This window comes from Leucoraja erinacea, chromosome 5 (genome assembly GCF_028641065.1).
Source record: "Leucoraja erinacea ecotype New England chromosome 5, Leri_hhj_1, whole genome shotgun sequence".
In the NCBI taxonomy this organism is placed as follows: Eukaryota; Metazoa; Chordata; class Chondrichthyes; order Rajiformes; family Rajidae; genus Leucoraja; species Leucoraja erinaceus.
This window is the reverse complement of record NC_073381.1, coordinates 70,355,751-70,375,823: the sequence shown is the minus strand read 5'-3', so window position 1 is coordinate 70,375,823 and position 20,073 is coordinate 70,355,751. Positions and strand designations below refer to the sequence as shown.

Sequence of the window (20,073 nt, the reverse complement as noted above, 5' to 3'; positions counted from 1 at the left end):
TGTTCGGTGGAAAGGAAAGAGTAATAATTGGAAAGAGCCATGGTTTTCAAGGGAAATTGGACTCGGTTCGGAAAAAGAGAGAGATCTACAATAATTATAGGCAGCATGACGTAAATGAGGTGCTTGAGGAGTATAAAGAATGTAAAAAGAATCTTAAGAAAGAAATTAGAAAAGCTAAAAGAAGATATGAGGTTGCTTTGGCAAGTAAGGTGAAAGTAAATCAAAAGCTATATTAATAGCAAAAGGATAACGAGGGATAAAATTGGTCCATTAGAGAGTCAGTGGACAGCTATCTGCAGAGCCAAAAGAGATGGGGGAGATATTGAACAATTTATTTATTCGGTATTCACCAAGGAGAAGGATATTGAATTATGTGAGGTAAGGGAAACAAGTAGGGTAGCTATGGAAACTATGAGGATCAAAGAAGAGGTAGTACTGACACCTTTGAAAAATATAAAAGTGGATAAGTCTCCAGGTTCTGACAGGATATTCCCTAGGACATTGAGGGAAGTTAGTGTAGAAATAGCAGGGGCTATGACAGAAATATTTCAAATGTCGTTAGAAACGGGAATGGTGCCGGAGGATTGGCATACTGCACATGTTATTCCATTGTTTAAAAAGTTCCAAGAGTTTAAAGCAAGGATTCTTTGACGTCAGTGGTGGGCAAATTAGTAAATACATGGAGCAATTATAGACCTGGAGTTTTAGGACAGTCAGTGGTGGGAAGGTCAAATCTTCTTGAATGGAAAGGATAGGGAAATTGATGAGATAATATGTTGTCTATATGGACTTCAGTAAGGCCTTTTGACATCCACATGGATTGGTTAAACAATTGTTGGGTCTTATTAGTGGAGTAGCATGATGGATCAACAGTGGCAATGGGAGATACCAGAGAGTTGGATAACTGTTTGTTAGGTTGCCTGGAACTAGGGGGGTGCCAGGGATCTGTTTGGGTAACTGTCTTCGTGAATTTTTTGGATGAGGTTAAATTGGATAGTAAGTATGCAGATGATACTAAGATAACCATATAACAATTACAGCACGGAAACAGGCCATCTCGGCCCTACAAGTCCATGCCGAACAAATGTTGCCTGCACTATATAACCCTCCATTCCCTTCAGCCTAAGGATACCTTCGACAAGGGAGCTCATTCCACACCGCCACCACTGCGAAGAAGTTCCCCCTCATATTAAGAAACTTCTGTTCCTTAATTGTTGAAGTATTAATATTCTCAGAGGGAAAAGTAGTCACATCAACTCTGATGGATCTCATCATTTTAAAGACCTCTATCAGGTCCCCCCTTAATTCTGCGGAGAATACCAACTTATTCAACCTATCTCTGTAACTTAGTTGTTGAAACCCAGGCAACATAAAATCTCCTTGTACTCTCTCAGTTGACATCCTTCCTATAATTTGGCGACCAAAATTGTACGACTAGATTTGGTCTCACCAATGCCTTGTACAATTTTAACATCATCCCAGCTTCTATACTCAATGCTCTGGGCTAGCATCTGAGATGTATGGGTCCACTGTTGTTTGTCATATACATCAATAATCTGGATGATGGTGTGGTAATTGAGATCCAGCTTCCAGTGCACGTTATACCCAGTCCCTCTGTTCAACTGTATTCTTCATTCCTAGTAAGTATGCATCTGCCATCTTTCAGCCCATAAATGGCCTAAATCACTCTGTAGACTTTGGAAATCCTCAACCCTGGAAGTGGTGTTGGGGATAAGGAAGTAGATTGTCAAAGTCTACAGAGAGATTTAGGCCATTTGGAAGAGTGGGCTGAAAGATGGCAGATGGAGTTTAATGCTGATAAGTGTGAGGTGATACATCTTGGTAGGACAAATCAAAATAGGACATACATGGTAAATGGTAGCGAGTTGAGTGCAGTAGAACAGAGGGATCGAGGAATAACTGTGCATAGTTCCCTGAAGGTGGAATCTCATGTAGATAGGTTGGTAAAGAAAGCTTTTGGTGTGCTGGCCTTTATAAAATCAGAGCATTGAGTATAGAAGTTGGCATGTAATGTTAAAATTGTACAAGGCATTGGTGAGGCCAATTCTGGAATATGGTGTACAATTTTGGTCGCCAAATTATAGGAAAGACAAGACTAAGTGTGACCCGTTGGGTCCTAGCATCACACGGGAGGGCTGGTCACCAATGCAATATTCCACCTTTCCACCAATTCTAATATTGCTTTCCAGTAGGGGGGGATGTCTGTTGCGCTAGTATGGGTTTGCGGGCCGAAGGTACTGGTTTCCAGAGGGCTAGAATAGACATTGTGGGCCGAATTAATTCTTGGGCTGGCATTCAACTGTTGCAATGATTTTAAAAGCCAAGCCAAGGCAAACAATTGGGCTGCAGCCACCTGACAACCAAAATTTATTTTGTTAACACAAACTTGTTAAAAAGGCGAGGCAAACAATTGGGCTACAGCCACCTGACAACCAAAATTCATTTTGTGAACACCAACTTTGAAAAAAGGCGAGGCAAACAATTGGGCTGCAGCCACTTTACAGCCGCATCGAGGGGACTCACCGTGTAGTAGAGGTGCATTCAGTGTTATTCGCAGCTCAGAGAGCCGTGACCCTCTTGCTTCCAGGGTCTGGCAGAGACTGAGCGAGGGACTACACTTCCGGCCTTTATAGTCCCTCCCCCCTGCTGCCAGCAGGGGCAGCAGAGAGAATGGCGAATTAAAAAAAAACCCATTAATATCTCTCTGATTTTTTCATCGATGGGAAAAATCCTCTGGTCCCGGAAGGCGGAGGGGGCCTCTGAGTGAGGTGGCCAAAGGTGATGGCCGTAGGTGGCGGCGTTCTCTCAGATATCGCAGCACAGTGGGCCAAAAGCGGTCAAGATCAGACTTTTAGTAATATAGATGTCAATAAATAGAGAGAGTACAGAGGAGATTTACTGAATGTTGCCTGGGTTTCAGCACCTAAGTTACAGAGAAGGGTTGAACAAGATAGGTCTTTATTCTTTGGAGTGCAGAAGGTTAAGGGGGGACGATAGAGGTCTTTAAAATGATGAGAGGGATAGACAGAGTTGATGTGGATAAGCTTTTTCCATTGATAGTAGGGAAGATTAAAACAAGAGGACATGATTTGAGAATTAAGGAACAAAAGTTTAGGGGTAACATGAGGGGGAACTTCTTTACTCAGCGAGTGGTAGCTGTGTGGAATGAGCTTCCAGTGGAAGTGGTGGAGGCAGGTTTGATTTTATCATTTAAAAATAAATTGGATAGGTATATGGACGGGAAAGGAATGGAGGGTTATGGTCTGCGTGCAGGTAGATGGGACTAGGGGATAATACGTGTTTGGCACGGACTAGAAGGGCCGAGATGGCCTGTTTCTGTGCTGTAATTGTTATATGGTTATATCGTGAATAACATTTAGTGCAAGATAAAGCCAGTAAAATCTGATCAAAGATAGTTTTAGAGTCTCTAATGAGGTAGCTAGCAGTTCAGGGCTGCTCTCTGTTTCGTATCCCTCTTTTCCCCAGATATCACATGCCTATCCAAAAGTTTTTTAAATTACATCCATCTTTCACCATCACCCCCGGCAGCTCGTTCCAGGCACTCACCACCCTCTGTGCAAAAAAAATCAAAAACATTTCCTTTAATCTTTGTTCCTCTTATTTTAAAACTAATCCCTCTAGTATTTGAATTTTCCATACTGGATATAGGATTCTGAGCCTCTACTCTATTTATACCTCTCGTAATGTTATATACTTTTATCGGGTTTTCTCGCAACTTCCAGCATTCCAGAGAAAACAATTCAAGTCTGTCCAACCCCTCCCTGTAGCTAATACCTCAAAATCCAGGCATAATTTTGGTAAAGATTGACACAAAATGCTGGAGTAGCTCAGCAGGTCAGGCAGCATCTCTGAAGAAAAGGAATAGGTGAAGTTTTGGGTCAGACCCATTCTTCAGACTGTAAGGTGATTGTTTGGTAAACCTCCTCAGCAACCTTTCTAACGCCTCCACCCTTCCTGCAATGGGGCGACCAAACCTGATCATCATATGCATCTTTTCGATGGAAAACCTGTGGTTCTGTATGTACTTTGTTATACTTTGTTTGTTGTTTAAAAGAAAGGTAAGCTTTGCTTGCCACAGTACAAAAGAGATCATTAGAAGAACTGGTGACCATGTGTCAACCTAATCCAAAAGTTGGAAGATGGACACAAAATGCTGGAGTAACTCAGCGAGACAGGCAGCATCTGTTCCACTGAGTTACTCCAGCATTTTGTGTCTTATCTTTGGTGTAAACCAGCATCTGCAGTTCCTTCCTTCAAAAGCTCATCAGGTTCACTAACATCTTTTAGGGAAGGAAATCTTTCCAGGCCAGAGCTGATGTTCGTGTGAGTCTACAACCATCAATGTTGTTGAATCTTAATTGTCCCTGAACTGAGGGGAAAGACAGTGAAGGTTACACAGAAAAGCTGGAGAAACTCAGCGGGTGCAGCAGCATCTATGGAGCGAAGGAAATAGGCAACGTTTCGGGCCGAAACCCTTCTTCAGACCGGAAAGACAGTGAACATTGATGATGCCAGCAGTCCAAATCCTGTCAATAAATAGAAGGAAACTGCTGGAAACATTTTGCCAAATAATCTATGCACATATAGATTTTGTTTATGAATATATATTTTTGAAATCTTTAAATTATTTTAGTTTTATACTGTCATCAGATGTTATGTTTGAAAAAGATTTGATCATAACATTTTAAAAAATCGACGAAATTGCTGTATTTGCAATGAAAATTCAAAACTAGTTGATTGGAAACCTTTAACTCATCTTGATCAGCCATGATCACATTGAATGGCGGTGCTGGCTTGAAAGGCCGAATGGCCTACTCCTGCACCTATTGTTTATTGAATAAATGCATATATCACAGTTGAATGTACAAATAGAATTTTCCAGTTGCCAGCTGAATTAATGTTAGCCACCAGTGTTAAAGGGCAGGAGTGCAGTTATAATTTAATCTGTATTTTAGAATAACACATACTACCTGTAGTAATTTATTTCCTAACCATATAACAATTACAGCACGGAAACAGGCCATCTCGGCCCTACAAGTCCGTGCCGAACAACTTTTTTCCCTTAGTCCCACCTGCCTGCACTCGTACCATAACCCTCCATTCCCTTGTCATCCATATACCTATCCAATTTATTTTTAAATGATACCAATGAACCTGCCGACACCACTTCCACTGGAAGCTCATTTCACACCGCTACCACTCTCTGAGTAAAGAAGTTCCCCTTCATGTTACCCCTAAACTTCTGTCCCTTAATTCTGAAGTCATGTCCTCTTGTTTGAATCTTCCCTATTCTCAAAGGGAAAAGCTTGTCCACATCAACTCTGTCTATCCCTCTCATCATTTTAAAGACCTCTTTCAAGTCCCCCCTTAACCTTCTGCGCTCCCCGAGAATAAAGACCTAACTTATTCAACCTATCTCTGTAACTTAGTTGTTGAAACCCAGGCAACATTCTAGTAAATCTCCTCTGTACTCTCTCTATTTTGTTGACATCCTTCCTATAATTGGGCGACCAAAATTTGGTCTCCAGATTTGGTCTCCCTTTGTACAATTTTAACATTACATCCCAGCTTCTATACTCAATGCTCTGATTTATAACGGCTAGCATACCAAAAGCTTTCTTTACCAAAAGCTTTCTTTAACTTTCCTAGTTAAGTGTTTGTAACATTAATAAGGGAAGTTTCATTTGTAGCTTGTCACATCTTGCCCACCTGTGGCATGGTGAAGCAAATCATCCAAACAAGGTATGAATTTTGCTTAGAAGATAGACACAAAATGCTGGAGTAACTCAGCGAGACAGGCAGCATCTCTGGAGAGAAGGAATGGGTGACATTTCGGGTCGAGACCCTATTTCAGACTGATTTTTATGAAATTTGCTTCCTTTGGTCAGTGAAAGCAAACTCAGGTTTCATATAATTCCTGATTTCCTGTTTGAAAGAACTGGGAGGATTCAATCAATCCTGTTACCTGGGGGTTTAAAGAGAAAGGATTAAACAGGGGTTTCTCTCCTGATTAATAATACCTACTGTTATTTAGGAGGAGATTCCTCCCGTGATGGATAACAGATACTGGCATTGCCAGTGGGCCTGACACTTGGGGGGAATTGATAGAATGGGGCTTTGACTGTGATTTTTACTCCTACCTTTGTTAAGATCATTACTGCGGACCATCACTAGGCGACACAGTGGTGCAGCTGGTGGAGCTGCTGCCTTGCAATGCCAGAGACCCGGATTCAATCCTGTGCTTGAGTGCTGTTTGTGTGGAGTTTACACATTCTCCTTGTGACCGCTTGGGTTTCCTCTGGGTGCTCTGGTTTCTTCTCGTATCCCATAGACGTGGGCTTGTAGATTAATTGGCCTCTGTAAATTGCCCCCTCGTGTGTTGGGAGTGGGTGACTTGGCTGAATGGATTCAGAGCTGGTTTATTCAAAGAAGAGAGTTGTGGTGGAAGGTAGATGTTCTGGCTGGAGGTCTGTGGCCAGTGGAGTTCTGCAGGGATCTGTGTTGTGATCTCTGCAGATTATAATATATTTTTCCCAGGGTGGAAATGTCCAACATTAGATGCCTTAGCTATGAGAGAAGGGGAAGGTTTAATCGAGATGTGCGGGGCAAGTTTTGTACCGAGTGATAGGAGCCTGGATCACATTGTTGGGGTGGGGGAGGAGGCGGTTGCAATAGTGGCGCATGGGAGTGCCAGGAATAGAGGAATAGGTATCATGTACAGGCTGATGAGATCAAACATTGTGGGCGAAAAAGCTTGTTCTGAGCTGTACTGTTCTATGTGCTATGTACATGCAATTAAATTAACTTGTGGGTGAAGATGAGATATTCTAGGATTACCTCAGTTGACTATCATCACCATTTCTAAGTACATCTCTTTTTGGGAAGAATACAGGAAACTATTAATTGCTTTAAAATATTTTAAAAAGCTACAACCGATTATCTGTAATTATAATACCCATTAGTGTCATGATTTAAAATTCATTATTTCTATTAACACTGCTGAAAACTTATCTGTCAGGGACCAAAAGGCAGCATGATGTAGAAAAAAGAGACATGTTTTGCAGAGATTGCATAAATTAAGAACTAATTTTAGTAATTGGGGCTGACAAACAGGGAATCAGAGCAGATGCTGGGCATCCAAAACGAAAACAGACAACATTGGAAGTGCTCAGCAGGTCAGGCAGCATCCATGGGGATAGAAACTGATGAATGGTCCTTGACCTAGTACATTGATTCTGTTTCTCTCTCCCCAAGGATGCTGCTTGACTTTTCTGTGCATCCATCTAACATCAATCATATACTGTTAATTGCCCACGTTGATGATCTTAGTACCGTTGCTCTTAGTAAAAGGTGATCTCCATGTGTAAGTGGTGCATTGTAAGCATCGTTATTATTCTTTATTAATTGCATAGGTATAAGTGAGTATGGATTCTGAATTCTACCATTCCAATTAGTCATCACTCTGACTTTTGGTCGTGCTGAAAACAACATGAGTTTTGAATCTTTATGCGTAAATTCACATGCTTTAAGTAGGACCATTTTGATTTGCTTACATTTTATGGTTGAAATTTGTGTCCGAAATATTAGAGCAAGTCCCAAATTTGTTTTCAGTAAGCTACGACTTTAAGGTGTGAAATTTGGAAAAAAGCACTGATGTATCATATGATTTAACATAGATAGAGTTCCAAGTGAAATTTGGGTGGTCCATCTGCATACAGATATTGCACAAAGGAAAGTATTTTTCTGTTATGATGGCTTCTACTTTGAGAATTACAGAACCCAGGATTTGTCCTCCCTTGCTGGCACTCTTGATTTGCCCATTTCCTTGCATTTGGCCTATTCAGATCTATTAGGTCAAATTTGCAGGTTGAGGGCATCCAAAACTTGATTGGGAGACCCTGTGAAGATTAAGCACTGTGTAGGAAGGAATTGCAGATGCTGGTTTAAACCGAAGATAGACGCAAAAAGCTGGAGTAGCTCAGCGGGACAGGCAGCATCTTTGGAGAGAAGGAATGGGTAACTTTTCGGTTCAAGACCCTTCTTCAGGTCAAGACCCTTCTTCTGTAAGGCAGCAATTCTACCGCTGTGCCTGTGGGAACCTAAATGATAAAGTTTTCTAATCACTGTTGACGAGAAGTTAGTGTCACCTTTGATAGTCATTGAGAGGGCAAAACAGTACCATTGGGATGGATAAGTAAAACATGCCGATAAGATGCAGTTCACTTTTTGGTGTAAAGTTTTTGTCTTGTACAAGTCATGGGACCATATGAGTAGGGAGCTTTATATGTTAAATAATAGTAAAGGTGAAAAAAGAGTGGCACAGTAGTGCAGCGGTAGAGTTGCTGCCTTACAGTGCCAGAGACCCTGGTTCGATCTTGACTACAGGTGCAGTCGATACGGAGTTTTGTACGTTTTCCATGTGACCACGTGGGTTGTCTCTGGGTACTCTGATTTCCTCTCACACTCCAAAGATGTACTGCTTTGTATGTTAATTGGTCACGGTAACGATTGTAAATTGTCCCTAGTGTGTAGGATGGTGGTAGAGTACAAAGTGATAGCTGGTCGTGCGGACTCAATGGGCCGAAGGGCCTGTTTCTGCACTGTATTTCTAAGCTAAACCAAGTGCTTTTGGGAATAAATTTGACCAACATGTTCTTGGGAATATTAAAAAGAGAACTTTTAGGATAAGGTGCAGTGCTGACAAAACAAATGCACTTTTATTTACTTCAAATTGGTAAACCACCATTCTCCTATCCAGCGGTCCACTACATAAACAACATTTATAGCAGGGATTGTGCTCTTTAGGAATTATTAATTAATTGTTGTAGGATGTTTGTGCGATTCCGGTTATCATACATTTTGAAGTAGGAGAGTGAAAAGAATTTGAATATGTTGTATGAATAAACACTTTCATTATGAGACCGGCTGAGTTCTCCTTAATGTTTTGTGTACCTACAGATGGGAAACTCTATGGGCAGGGGACCCTGGGAAAGTGAATATCTTACAAGCTCGCCAATTTACGCCAAGCATTAAACAAATTAACTTCACCACAAACCTTATTCGCCTGGAATTGAACAGTTCGCTGCTAGAATACTATACTGAATTGGATGCTGTCCTGCTGCATGGTGTCAGGGATAGATTACTTCCCCTACATAAACCATCCATGTTAGATCTGGAAGATGATGACAAGGAAGATCATAGCATAGAGTTCTTCAATGAACAGTTCAGTGGAAAAACCTTGACAGAATCTACCAAGAATGGTTACTTTGAAAAATTGCCTTATGAGGTAAGAATTATGCTAATGGTTTGCTTTACAAATAGTTTTAGATTTAGATTTGGATTTAATTAATTATTATGTTATTTTAGACTTCATAAATAATCCACATTATATTCAGAATTTTGGGGAATTCTAGGTCTTAACTACATAAATTAGTTAAAGGCCTGTCCCACTGCGGTGACCAAATCGGCAAGTTCAGAAGAGTGTCTTCGACCTTCAAGCTCGAGGGCACTCGCCTGGAAATCCTCGAGCTGGATCGACTGTCTGCGATGAAACTGCGAGCTGGATCGACCGACCGCGGACACACACACACAAACACATTGCAAAGGCGGGGGCCAGGGAAAGCGGGGGAGAGCTGTCTGAAATTCACACCCGTGATGAAGAGGAAGGTAAAAGACGGCTGCACAGTTGCTGAAAAATTTTCCGTGATCTAGCTGAGGCCGCGAGTATACGGGAACTTCCATCGAGCGTGAAGGAGAGTTCCAGTAACCTCATAGGACCTCCTAGAACCACGTGTCGACCATGCTGCGAGTTTGAGTCGAGGGCAAACTCTTCTAAACTCGCAGATTAGGTTGCCGCAGGGGGACAGCCCCTTTATTAATTTGATTCCCAGGCCATTATCAATTCTTTTGTCTAACCCCATGAGATATGAGATTTTATTTTGGTGTTGAAACGTTTTTTTTTTACTATCTGTCTTTCAATCTGGTTAATGGCAACTTAGTGGATGATGCAGTAGACACACGTGAGATTTATACTTCAACACTGGACATAGTTTTAGGTCACGGAATTGTCCTTCTAACCTTTTTAATTTTTTTTTAAAGAAAATTGTAGAGACACCATCTTAGTAAGTAAGTATTTTGAACTAGTGTAGCAAAGTGTTTAAAATTGGGTTATCAATTTATTAAAATCAAATTTATAATAATCACACAAATTATTGTTTAGGTACAGGTGCACAACCTTTTATCCGAAAGCTTTGGGACCAGACACTTCTCGGATTTCGGAATTTTTCGGATTTCCGAATGGAAGATTTTTAGCGTAGATTAGGTAGGTAGCGCGGGCGGCTTGAAAAGCCTGGAGCGGCTGCCCCCTCCCCGGAGACCGGGGAATCATTGTAAATCATTGCTTAAATGTTAGCCAGTTAGTTTGGAGGGATTTTATGTGGTTGGGGGTGGGTGAAGGGGGAAACTTTAATTCTTAGTCCCCTACCTGGTTGGAGAGGTGGGGAGCGGGCAATGCCTTACCGTGCAATAAGCTACGGAGCGCTGTGGCCGCCGACGCCCAACATCGCGGAGCTGGGGTTTGCGGGCGGCGCCGGTTGGAGCTCCGACCCTGGCAACTCTACCCCTGGCTGCGCGGCGCTCCAAATCCAGCACCGCCCGCGGCCGGACGCCCGCAGCCCCAGCTCGGCGATGTTGGGAGTCGGCGGCCGCAGCGCTAGGATACCAGTGGGGAGCGGGCAATGCCTTACCGGGTCGCCGTGCAGTAAGCTCCAGAGCGCTGTGGCCGCTGACACACAACATCGCGGAGCTGGGGCTGCGGGCGTCCGGCCGCGGGCCGCGCTGGATTTGGAGCGCCGCGCAGCCAGGGGTAGAGTTGCCGGGGTTGGAGCTACAACCGGCACCGCCCGCGGCCGGACGCCCGCAGCCCCAGCTCCGCGATGTTGGGAGTCGGTGGCCACAGCGCTCCGGAGCTTACTGCACGGCAACCCAGTAAGGCATTGCCCGCTCCCCGCCTCTCCGACCAGGTAGGGGACTAAGAATTAAAGTTTCCCCCTTCACCCCCCCCCCCCCCCCCCCCCTCCACATAAAAGCCCTCCAAACTAACTGACTAACATTTAGGCAATGATTTACAGATGTTTAAGTGTCTCCCCGGTCTCCAGGGAGGAGGCAGCCGCTACAGTAGTACAGACCTGGGTTGACCGTGGGTCGTTTCGGGTCAAGTTTGGCGCCAAACGCGAGCTTTGGTGTGCAGACGACATCCTGGAAAAAATGTCCGGTTTTCGGAGCTTTTTGGTTTCCGGAACTCCGGATAAAAGGTTGTGCACCTGTATAAACTTTGCATTGTTTGAATTATAAAGAGAAGGAAAGTACTCATATTGTTAGGTAAATATCCCTGCATAAATTGGAAACTGCTGCAGAATTAAATGACTGCGTAAGAATTTTTTGTAATTAAAGTCAAAGTCAATTTTATTTGTCACGTGCACCCGAAGGTGCAGTGAAAAGAATTTGCAAGCAGCGATACACTTAAAAAGAACACACAATACACAATAGAATTTAACACAAACATCCACCACCGCATTCTTCTCTGGGTGGAAGGCTACGAAGTTCAGCCAGCCCTCCTTTTCACTCGTGTCCGGAGCCATGAACCTTCCGTAGTCGCCGCTACAGACAGCGCGATGTACTGGCCCTCTCATCGGGATGATCAAAACTCCGACGTCGGGACGATCGAACACACTCCGCGGTTTGGAGGTCCCGACTTGGCACTTTCCTACCAGAGACCGCGGCATCAGGATGTTATAGGCCGCAGGCCGCGGTCAGAGCCCTTCTCTGGTGATCCCTGGCAAGGGATCCCAGACACCGGATGGTAAGTCCACACCATGCCTGCGGCTAGAAGCTCTGCAGACCACAGCCCCACGATGTCAAAGTCACCAGGCCAGCGATCGGAGCACTCCTCTCTGGCGACCCCCGGCAAGGGTTCGCCTGCTCCGCTATGGACTAGTTCACACTGCGCCTGCTGCTGATGCTCCGGGCCCGACTCCGGGAAAGGCCGCTCCAATCCATGGTATTAGGCCGTGAGGGAGGCGTCATGGAAAACGTCGCATCTCCGTGGAGGATGCGACTAAAAATGGTTCCCCCCCTTTCCCTGAGAGACACCTAAACCAACACGAGACGCACCAAAAATCTAGAAATAATGAGCACGCTGCGAGCCGTCTTGCAGCCACGCCTCTCTCTGGCGACCCCCACCAACCCCCCATTCCCATGGATCTCACCAGTTCAATGCGCCTGCTGAGCTGATGCTCCGGGCCCGACTCTGGGAAAGGCCGCTCCAATCCATGGTATTAGGCCGTGAGGGAGGCGTCATGGAAAACGTCGCATCTCCGTGGAGGATGCGACTAAAAATGGTTCCCCCCCTTTCCCTGAGAGACACCTAAACCAACACGAGACGCACCAAAAAAATAAAAGTAGAAATAATGAGCACGCTGCTGGCAGCCGTCTTGCAGCGCCCCCACCAACCAATTTACATTCCTTGGGGATTAAACATTGATATAATATTCAAACATTTTTAACCAAGAACTTTGGTTGTTTGGAGCATGTTCTAATTTCGAACCTTGATCACAGAATCAACCAATAAAGAGTGACTTTTGCCAGTGCCGCTTTTGTGATTTGTTCCTGATCTACAAGTGGTTGGTACTCTTACTGAGGGGTGATATACGCCTCTCCCATAATCTAATCAGGTGAGTTAAGGAAACTGATGTCAACCTCCATGCAACTTCCTGAATACCCAAGGTATTGATTTCCCCCCATCTGAAATAAAAGGGTACTTTTGGTGTCTTTCACAGCTGAACTCGCGTTAAAGTAAGAGTGGCTTCCTTTGTTTTAAATCCATTGGCTAGACACAAGGCAAGTGCAGGCTTGCTGTTTTTATCAGGACCAAACAAATACAAATTAATTTAACTTTATATTCAGTGAGTAACCTGGATTTTGCATCAACAAATTTATTTTTTGATTCTCCAAAGTATAATATATTCCTGCAAGTTCATTGTACTAAGTTCTGATCAGTTTGTTCATTTTATGAATTCACTGGGTACTACAACAGAAACTATTCCTGAGCATTTGTCTATGTGGCCAGTGATCATTTTTATAATATAAACTTGACCAGGATGGATAAGTTGGGTCAAAGGGACGATTTGCTGCTGTTCAACTCTACGACTTTATGATTTTAATTTTACTTTCCTTCCAAAACAAAACCTAGTAGGTGAGCCATCGAGTTCAATGCTATATGAAGCAATTCTGAATGGAATTCAATTGATAAAGCATACTAATTTCTATACTCCAAATCATAATTAAAAAGTGAAGAAAGGAACTTGCATAGGTTTAACTACTATGGTCCTGTGTGCTCTTTAGATGTGGACAGTACTGTTTAGATTGCTTATCCTGAAATCATATTCCTCCCTTATCTGGTTCTACATCGATGATGAGTCTGTTTCTGCCTATCATCAATCAGACTATCTGTCTCAACAATTCATCACCCCCCCTCTTACCACACATTCTCCCTCTGCCGCTGATCTTCCCACCTCACCCTTCATCTGGTTTTACCTATTATCGCCTTCTAGTCTATCTCGGGTCTTGAGGAAGGGCTGGTGCTGGAGAGAGTCCAGGGAAGGTTTACAAGAATGATCCCAGGAATGAGTGGGTTAACATATGATGATCGTTTGTAGGCACTGGGCCTGTACTTGCTGGAGTTTAGAAGAATGAGGGGGGGGGACCTGATTGAAACATACAGAATAGTGAAAGGCTTGGATAGAGTAGATGTGGAGAGAATGTTTCCACTGGTGGGAGAGTAGGACTAGAGGTCATAGCAGAACTAAAGGATATTCTTTTAGGAAGGAGATGAGAAATGTCTGTAGTCAGAGGGTGGTGAATGTGGAATTATTTGCCACAGAAGGCTGTGGAGGCCCTCAGCGAATATTTTTAAGGCAGAGATAGATAGATTTTTGATTAGTACAGGTGTCGGGAAATTATGGGGAAAAGGCAGGAGAATAGGGTTAGGAGGGAGTGATAGATTAGCCATGATTGAATAGCAGAGTAGACGTGATGGGCCGAATGGCCTAATTCTACTCCTATCACTATGACAGATGTAATTCCCTGAGAAGGAAAAATCAATGGAGCAATCTTTGAATCTCTTTAAGAATACAGACAGGAAATTAGAAAGGCTATAAGGGACCAGGAAATATCATTGGCAAGGTACACAAAAATGCTGGAGAAACTCAGCGGGTGCAGCAGCATCTATGGAGAGAAGGAAATAGGCGACGTTTCGGGCCGAAACCCTTCTTCAGACTGATGGGGGGTGGGGGGAGAAGGAAGGAAAAAGGGAGGAGGAGGAGCCTGAGGGCGGGGGGGATGGGAGGAGTCAGCTCGAGGGTTAAGGAAGGGGAGGAGACAGCAAGGGCTAGCAAAATTGGGAGAATTCAATGTTCAGATTCAGATTCAATTTTAATTGTCATTGTCAGTGTACAGTACAGAGACAACGAAATACATTTTCGTTCATGCCATCCGGACGCAAGCTACCCAGGCGGAATATGAGGTGCTGTTCCTCCAATTTCCGGTGTTGCTCACTCTGGCAATGGAGGAGACCCAGGACAGAGAGGTCGGATTGGGAATGGGAGGGGGAGTTGAAGTGCTGCGCCACCGGGAATTCAGGTAGGTTATTGCGGACTGAGCGGAGGTGTTCGGCGAAACGATCGCCCAACCTCCGCTTAGTCTCACCGATGTAAATCAGCTGACATCTAGAGCAGCGGATGCAGTAGATGAGGTTGGAAGAGATACAGGTGAACCTTAGTCGCACCTGGAACGACTGCTTGGGTCCTTGAATGGAGTCGATGGGAGGTGAATGGACAGGTGTTGCATTTCTTGCGGTTGCATCATTGGCAAGTTGGATTAAGGAAATTCCCAAGGCTTTGTATCCATATGGTAAAAATTAGAGAGTGACCAGGGAGAAAGTAGATAGAAAGTAGCTCAAAGAAAAAGGAGGGAATCTATACTTGGAATTAAAGGATGTAGGTGAGGTACTAAATGAGTACATTGCATCTGTATTTGCCAATGAGAAGGACTTGGAGGACAGTGAGCTAGTTGTGGAGAATATGGATATGCAAAGGCAGTTTGAGATTGAGCAGGAGGTGGTGCTAGGGCTCTTGAAGAACATTAAGGTGGATAAGTCCCCATGGCCTGACGGGGTCTATCCCAGGTTATTGAGTGAGGCAAGAGAGGAGATTGCAGTGGCCTTGCATGGTTCTTGGTTTCTTTAGCCAGAGGCAAGGTCGAGGAGGACTGGAGAGTGGCTAATATTGTTCCTTTGTTTAAGAAAGAAAGTAGCGAGAATCCAGTGAACTATCAGTGGTGAGCCTCACATCAGTGGTACGGAAACTATTGGAGAGAATTCTTTAAGAAAGGAATTACTCCCATTTAGATGACAATGGACTAATTAAGTATAGCCAGCATTAGGCTTAGTATGTATTTGTGTCTCACTAACAATTCAGTTTTTGTGAGGCGGGAACAAAGGCGCATGAAAATGGGGATGTTGATTACAGGGAGTTTAGTAAGGCTTTTGATAAGGTCCTTCATGCTAGGCTGATCATAACATTAAGATGTATGGGATTCATGATGACCTGGCCGTATGGATTCGGAACTGGCTTATTCATAGAAGACCATGGACTGGTCGAGGTGGAAGGTAGATATTTGGGCTGGTGGTCTGTGGCCAGTGGAGTTCCATAGAGATTTGTGCTGGGGCTTCTGTTGTTTTTGATATATATCAATGATCTAGGTGTAAATGTAGATTGGTTAGTGAGTAAGTTTGCTGACCACACCAAAATTGGAGGAATTGCAAACAGTGAAGAAGGTTGTCAAATGAAACAGTGGGATATAGATCAGCTGCAGAAATGGGCAGATAAATGGCAGATAGAGTTTAAACTGAGAAAGTGCGAGGTGTTGCACTTTGGGAGGTTGAATGTAAGGAGTGCAGATACAGTTAATGGCAAGACACTTAACACAATTGATGTGCAGAGGGAGTCCAAGTTCATAGCTCATTAAAGGTGAGCTACACAAGTAGATAGGGTGGTAAAGAAGGCATATTGTATGTTTCCCTTCATTGCTAGGGGCATTGAATATAAGAGTCAGGCAGTCATGATGCAGCTCTATAGGACTTTGTTTAGGCTGCATTTGGAGTATTGAGTGCAGTTCTGGTCACCCCATTACAGGAAGGATATGGAAGCTTTGGAGAGGGTGCAGAGGAGGTTTACCAGATTGCTGCCTTAATTTGAGGGATTCGGCTACAGGAAGGGGTTGGATAGACTTGCATTGCTTTCTCTGGAAAGTCAGAGGTTGATGGAAGACTTGATAGAAGTATATAAAATTATGAGAGGCATAAATAGTGTATACAGTCAGAAAATGTTTCCCAAGATGAAAATGTCCAACTCCAGAGAGATTAGCTTGAAGGTAAGAGGGGGAAAGTTTAATGGAGATATGGCTGTGGAGATCGTCAGTGGATATTTTTAAGGTAGAGATAGACAGATTCTTGATTAATACAGGTGTCAGAAGTTATGCGGAGAAGGCAGGAAAATGGGGTTAGGAGGGAAAGATATATCAGCCATGATAGAATGGTGGAGTAGACTTAATGGGCCGAATGGCCTAATTCTGCTCCTATCATTATGATCTTATGTGGGGCAGGTTCTTTACACAGAGGGTGGTGGAGGCCTGGAACACATTGCCAGGGGTGATGGCTTTTAAGAGGCTTTTAAATAGGCACATGGAAGTGCAGGGAAGAGAGGGATATGGATCATGTGCGGGCAGATTGGATCAGTTCAGCTAGGCATAAGTTGATGGAGTTTAATACAGATAAATATGAGGTGTTGCATTTTGGAAAGTCTAGCAGGACCTACACAGTGAATGGTAGGCCTCTGTGGAGTAGAGGGATCTAGGAGTACAAGTGCATGGTTCCTTGAAGGTCGAATCACAGGTAGATAAGGTGGTCCAAAAGGCTTTTGGCACATTGGCCTTCATCAGTCAGAGTATTGAGTAAAAAATTGGGAGATCATGTTGCAATTGAGGCTGGGACAATCCCAATGTTTAAGAAACAGTTAGACAGGTGCATGGATAGGACGGGTTTGGAGGGATATGGACCAAATGCAGGTTGATGGGACTCGTGTAGCTGGGACGTGTTGGCTGTTGTGGGCAAGTTGGGCTGAAGGGTCCATTTTCAAGCTGTATCGTTCTATGACTATGACTCATAGTATTTGGCACAAACATTGTGGGCTGAGGGATCTGTTCCCGTGCTGTACAAGAACAAGTTCTATGTTCTTTTGTGATGATATCTGTAAGACTTGTATGATTAGTTTGTTAGACTAGTATCATTAGTATGAAATCCTGTGTAAAATAACGAATATGGTATGGTATTGCAATAAACTTAAGCCACTTTCATGCCCTTTATCCCTATTTTTGGAGGAGAAATTTCATGAATCAGCCTCATTTTTTCATCCAAAATACAAATGCCTAAAACAATTTTTGTTTTGTTAAATAACACAAAATGAGTGGTTTATGTAGTCATGTGGATGACCTTTTCCTGGTATTGATCTCATTTAATTATTCCAGTAAAATGACTACTATTTCTGTGGTGCATCATATTAATAAAAATAGTCTCCAACGAGCTCTGAGATGGTTACCATAGCTGCCAAAAAGTTCAATTTAAGAATAGCAATGAGAATTTAAAAGAAATGCATTATTGCATTTTGTAAATACAAAGGACAACAATCCCATTGTTGAAGAAAATGTGTGTTTGTAGGTTATTTTTATTGCAAGTCGCCTTTAAACACAAAATATTAAAATTCCAAGAGATCTGTAGTCCAGACATATTCCCAACATCTCCAATATTTTACTTTTTTATTAGCGTCTGACAAGATTGTCTGTGTATCTGCAACATTATATTCTGCATTCTGTTTCTTTTTCTCTCTTGCACAGCCCCCTTAATGAACTTACCAGTATGATTTGTGAGAATAGCAAAGTTTTCACTGTATCTCTGTACACTTGAAAATAATAAACCATACCCTTAGGAGCTAATTGGTAGTCAACTGGACAACAGATGTTGTCAAGCTGGAAAGGGTGTAGAGAAGATTTACAAACATGTTACAAACTGGAGCGCAGAAGGTTAAGGGGGGATTTGATAGAGGTCTTTAAAATGATGAGAGGGATAGACAGAGTTGATGTGGACAAGCTTTTCCCTTTGAGAATAGGGAAGATTCAAACAAGAGGACATGACTTCAGAATTAAGGGACAGAAGTTTAGGGGTAATATGAGGGGGAACTTCTTTACTCAGAGAGTGGTAGCGGTGTGGAATGAGCTTCCAGTGGAAGTGGTGGAGGCAGGTTCATTGATATCATTTAAAAATAAATTGGATAGGCATATGGATGAGAAGGGAATGGAGGGTTATGGTATGAGTGCAGGCAGGTGGGACTAAGGGGAAAAAAAAGTTGTTCGGCACGGACTTGTAGGGCCGAGATGGCCTGTTTCCGTGCTGTAATTGTTATATGGTTATATGTTACAGGACTTGACCAAGCTTCAGGGAGAGGTTGAGCAGGTAAGGGCTTTATTCCTTGGAGCGCAGGAGGATGAGAGGTGATCATATAGAGGTGCATAATTTCACGAGAGGAATAGGTAAGGTGGACTCGGAGTCAGTTGACAAGAGTAGGGTAATTGAGAACCAGAGGACATAGGTTTAAGGTGAGGGTGGGGAAGGATTCAATAGGAATCCGAAGAGTTACTTTTTCACACAAAGGGGTGTATGGAAGGAGCTGCTGGAGGAGGTAGTTGAGGCAGGAACAATCGCAATGTTTAAGAAACATTTAGAGACGCAAATGGATAGGATAGGTTTAGAGGGATATGGGCTGTTAAGGTTCGTTTCACTTCAAACACAAAAACACAATAAAATTAGTAATCAAGAGGTAAAATCTTTATTTCACTCAGGCGGGTGTGGCTGTCACTCTTACTATGTAAAATACCGACTATCCAGGCTCACTCTAGCCCCACGCACAGAGGTAATGTTCAATCAGATATATTTATACCTCAATAATCAGCAATTCAGCAATGCTTTATCTTACAGAGCATTGTATAGCCTCTTGCCTGTTAAGATTGACAGGTTCTTCCGAGAGAGGAACGGTTAGCCCATATATGGTTATGCTAAAGAAGCTACTTTTCTGCAGATCAAGCATTTTTTATTTTTCACCTGGTTGGCGCATATTATAATCTTATAGAGTACGAGCCAAGAGTCTAAACATTCTCCTGATTGTTTTTTCTCTATGATATAAACATTCATGTATTTGTGCTGTTATCTCAGTAGTGTTATGTAAGAATGGCGAAAACATTTCTGTTAGCCTTGCTAATGTAATAGGAGCAAAGTGAAAGCATCCATTTTATTGCTTCTAAATCTACAGCTGAATCCATTTTGTAACTTTTAAATCTTTAAATTTTCTCAGGTCTAGTGTAGATGGACATGTTGATCGGAGTGGGGAAGTTGGGCTGAATGGCATGTTTCCACGTTGCATGACGCTATGACTCTAAATAGTTCTGTATTGGCTTTGTGATTTCTGAAGTTTGTTGTGCTAGCTTTAACTGCAGGTACAGTGTCGACATTTGTCAGTATCATACTGCAGAGGGAGCGAAAAACTGGGCTATTGATATATTTTCACATCGAACCAGGATTATTTTGAGCGAAGTGTAATATTGCTTTATTGCAGCATAATTATAACTTGCAGTAGTCTCAGAGAAAGTTATATACTCACAATTGTGATAAATGAAGATTTAAGAAAAATTAGTCCAGTGTGTTTCCAATGACAAATAAAGGATCTAATTCTAATTCTAATTCTGAGCACTGTGTCTGTGATTAAGTATGAACAGTGGTATGCTGAATCTGAGTTTGTAGGCAGGAACTGCAGATGCTGGTTTACACCAAAGATAGACTGCCATAGTTGGAGCAGGTCGGCGAAAAAC

General features: G+C 43.0%; 1 protein-coding gene across 6 annotated transcripts in view; it reads left to right on the top strand.

The window, feature by feature from the left end:
- fbxl4 (F-box and leucine-rich repeat protein 4) overlaps positions 1-20,073 on the top strand; it is a 94,024-nt gene that overhangs the window by 15,802 nt on the left and 58,149 nt on the right. For all 6 annotated transcript variants that reach the window (XM_055635864.1, XM_055635868.1, XM_055635863.1 and 3 more), the window contains one exon: positions 9,001-9,328. In XM_055635864.1, coding sequence (XP_055491839.1) covers positions 9,001-9,328 — 328 coding nt within the window. The remainder of the gene's footprint in view (positions 1-9,000; positions 9,329-20,073) is intronic.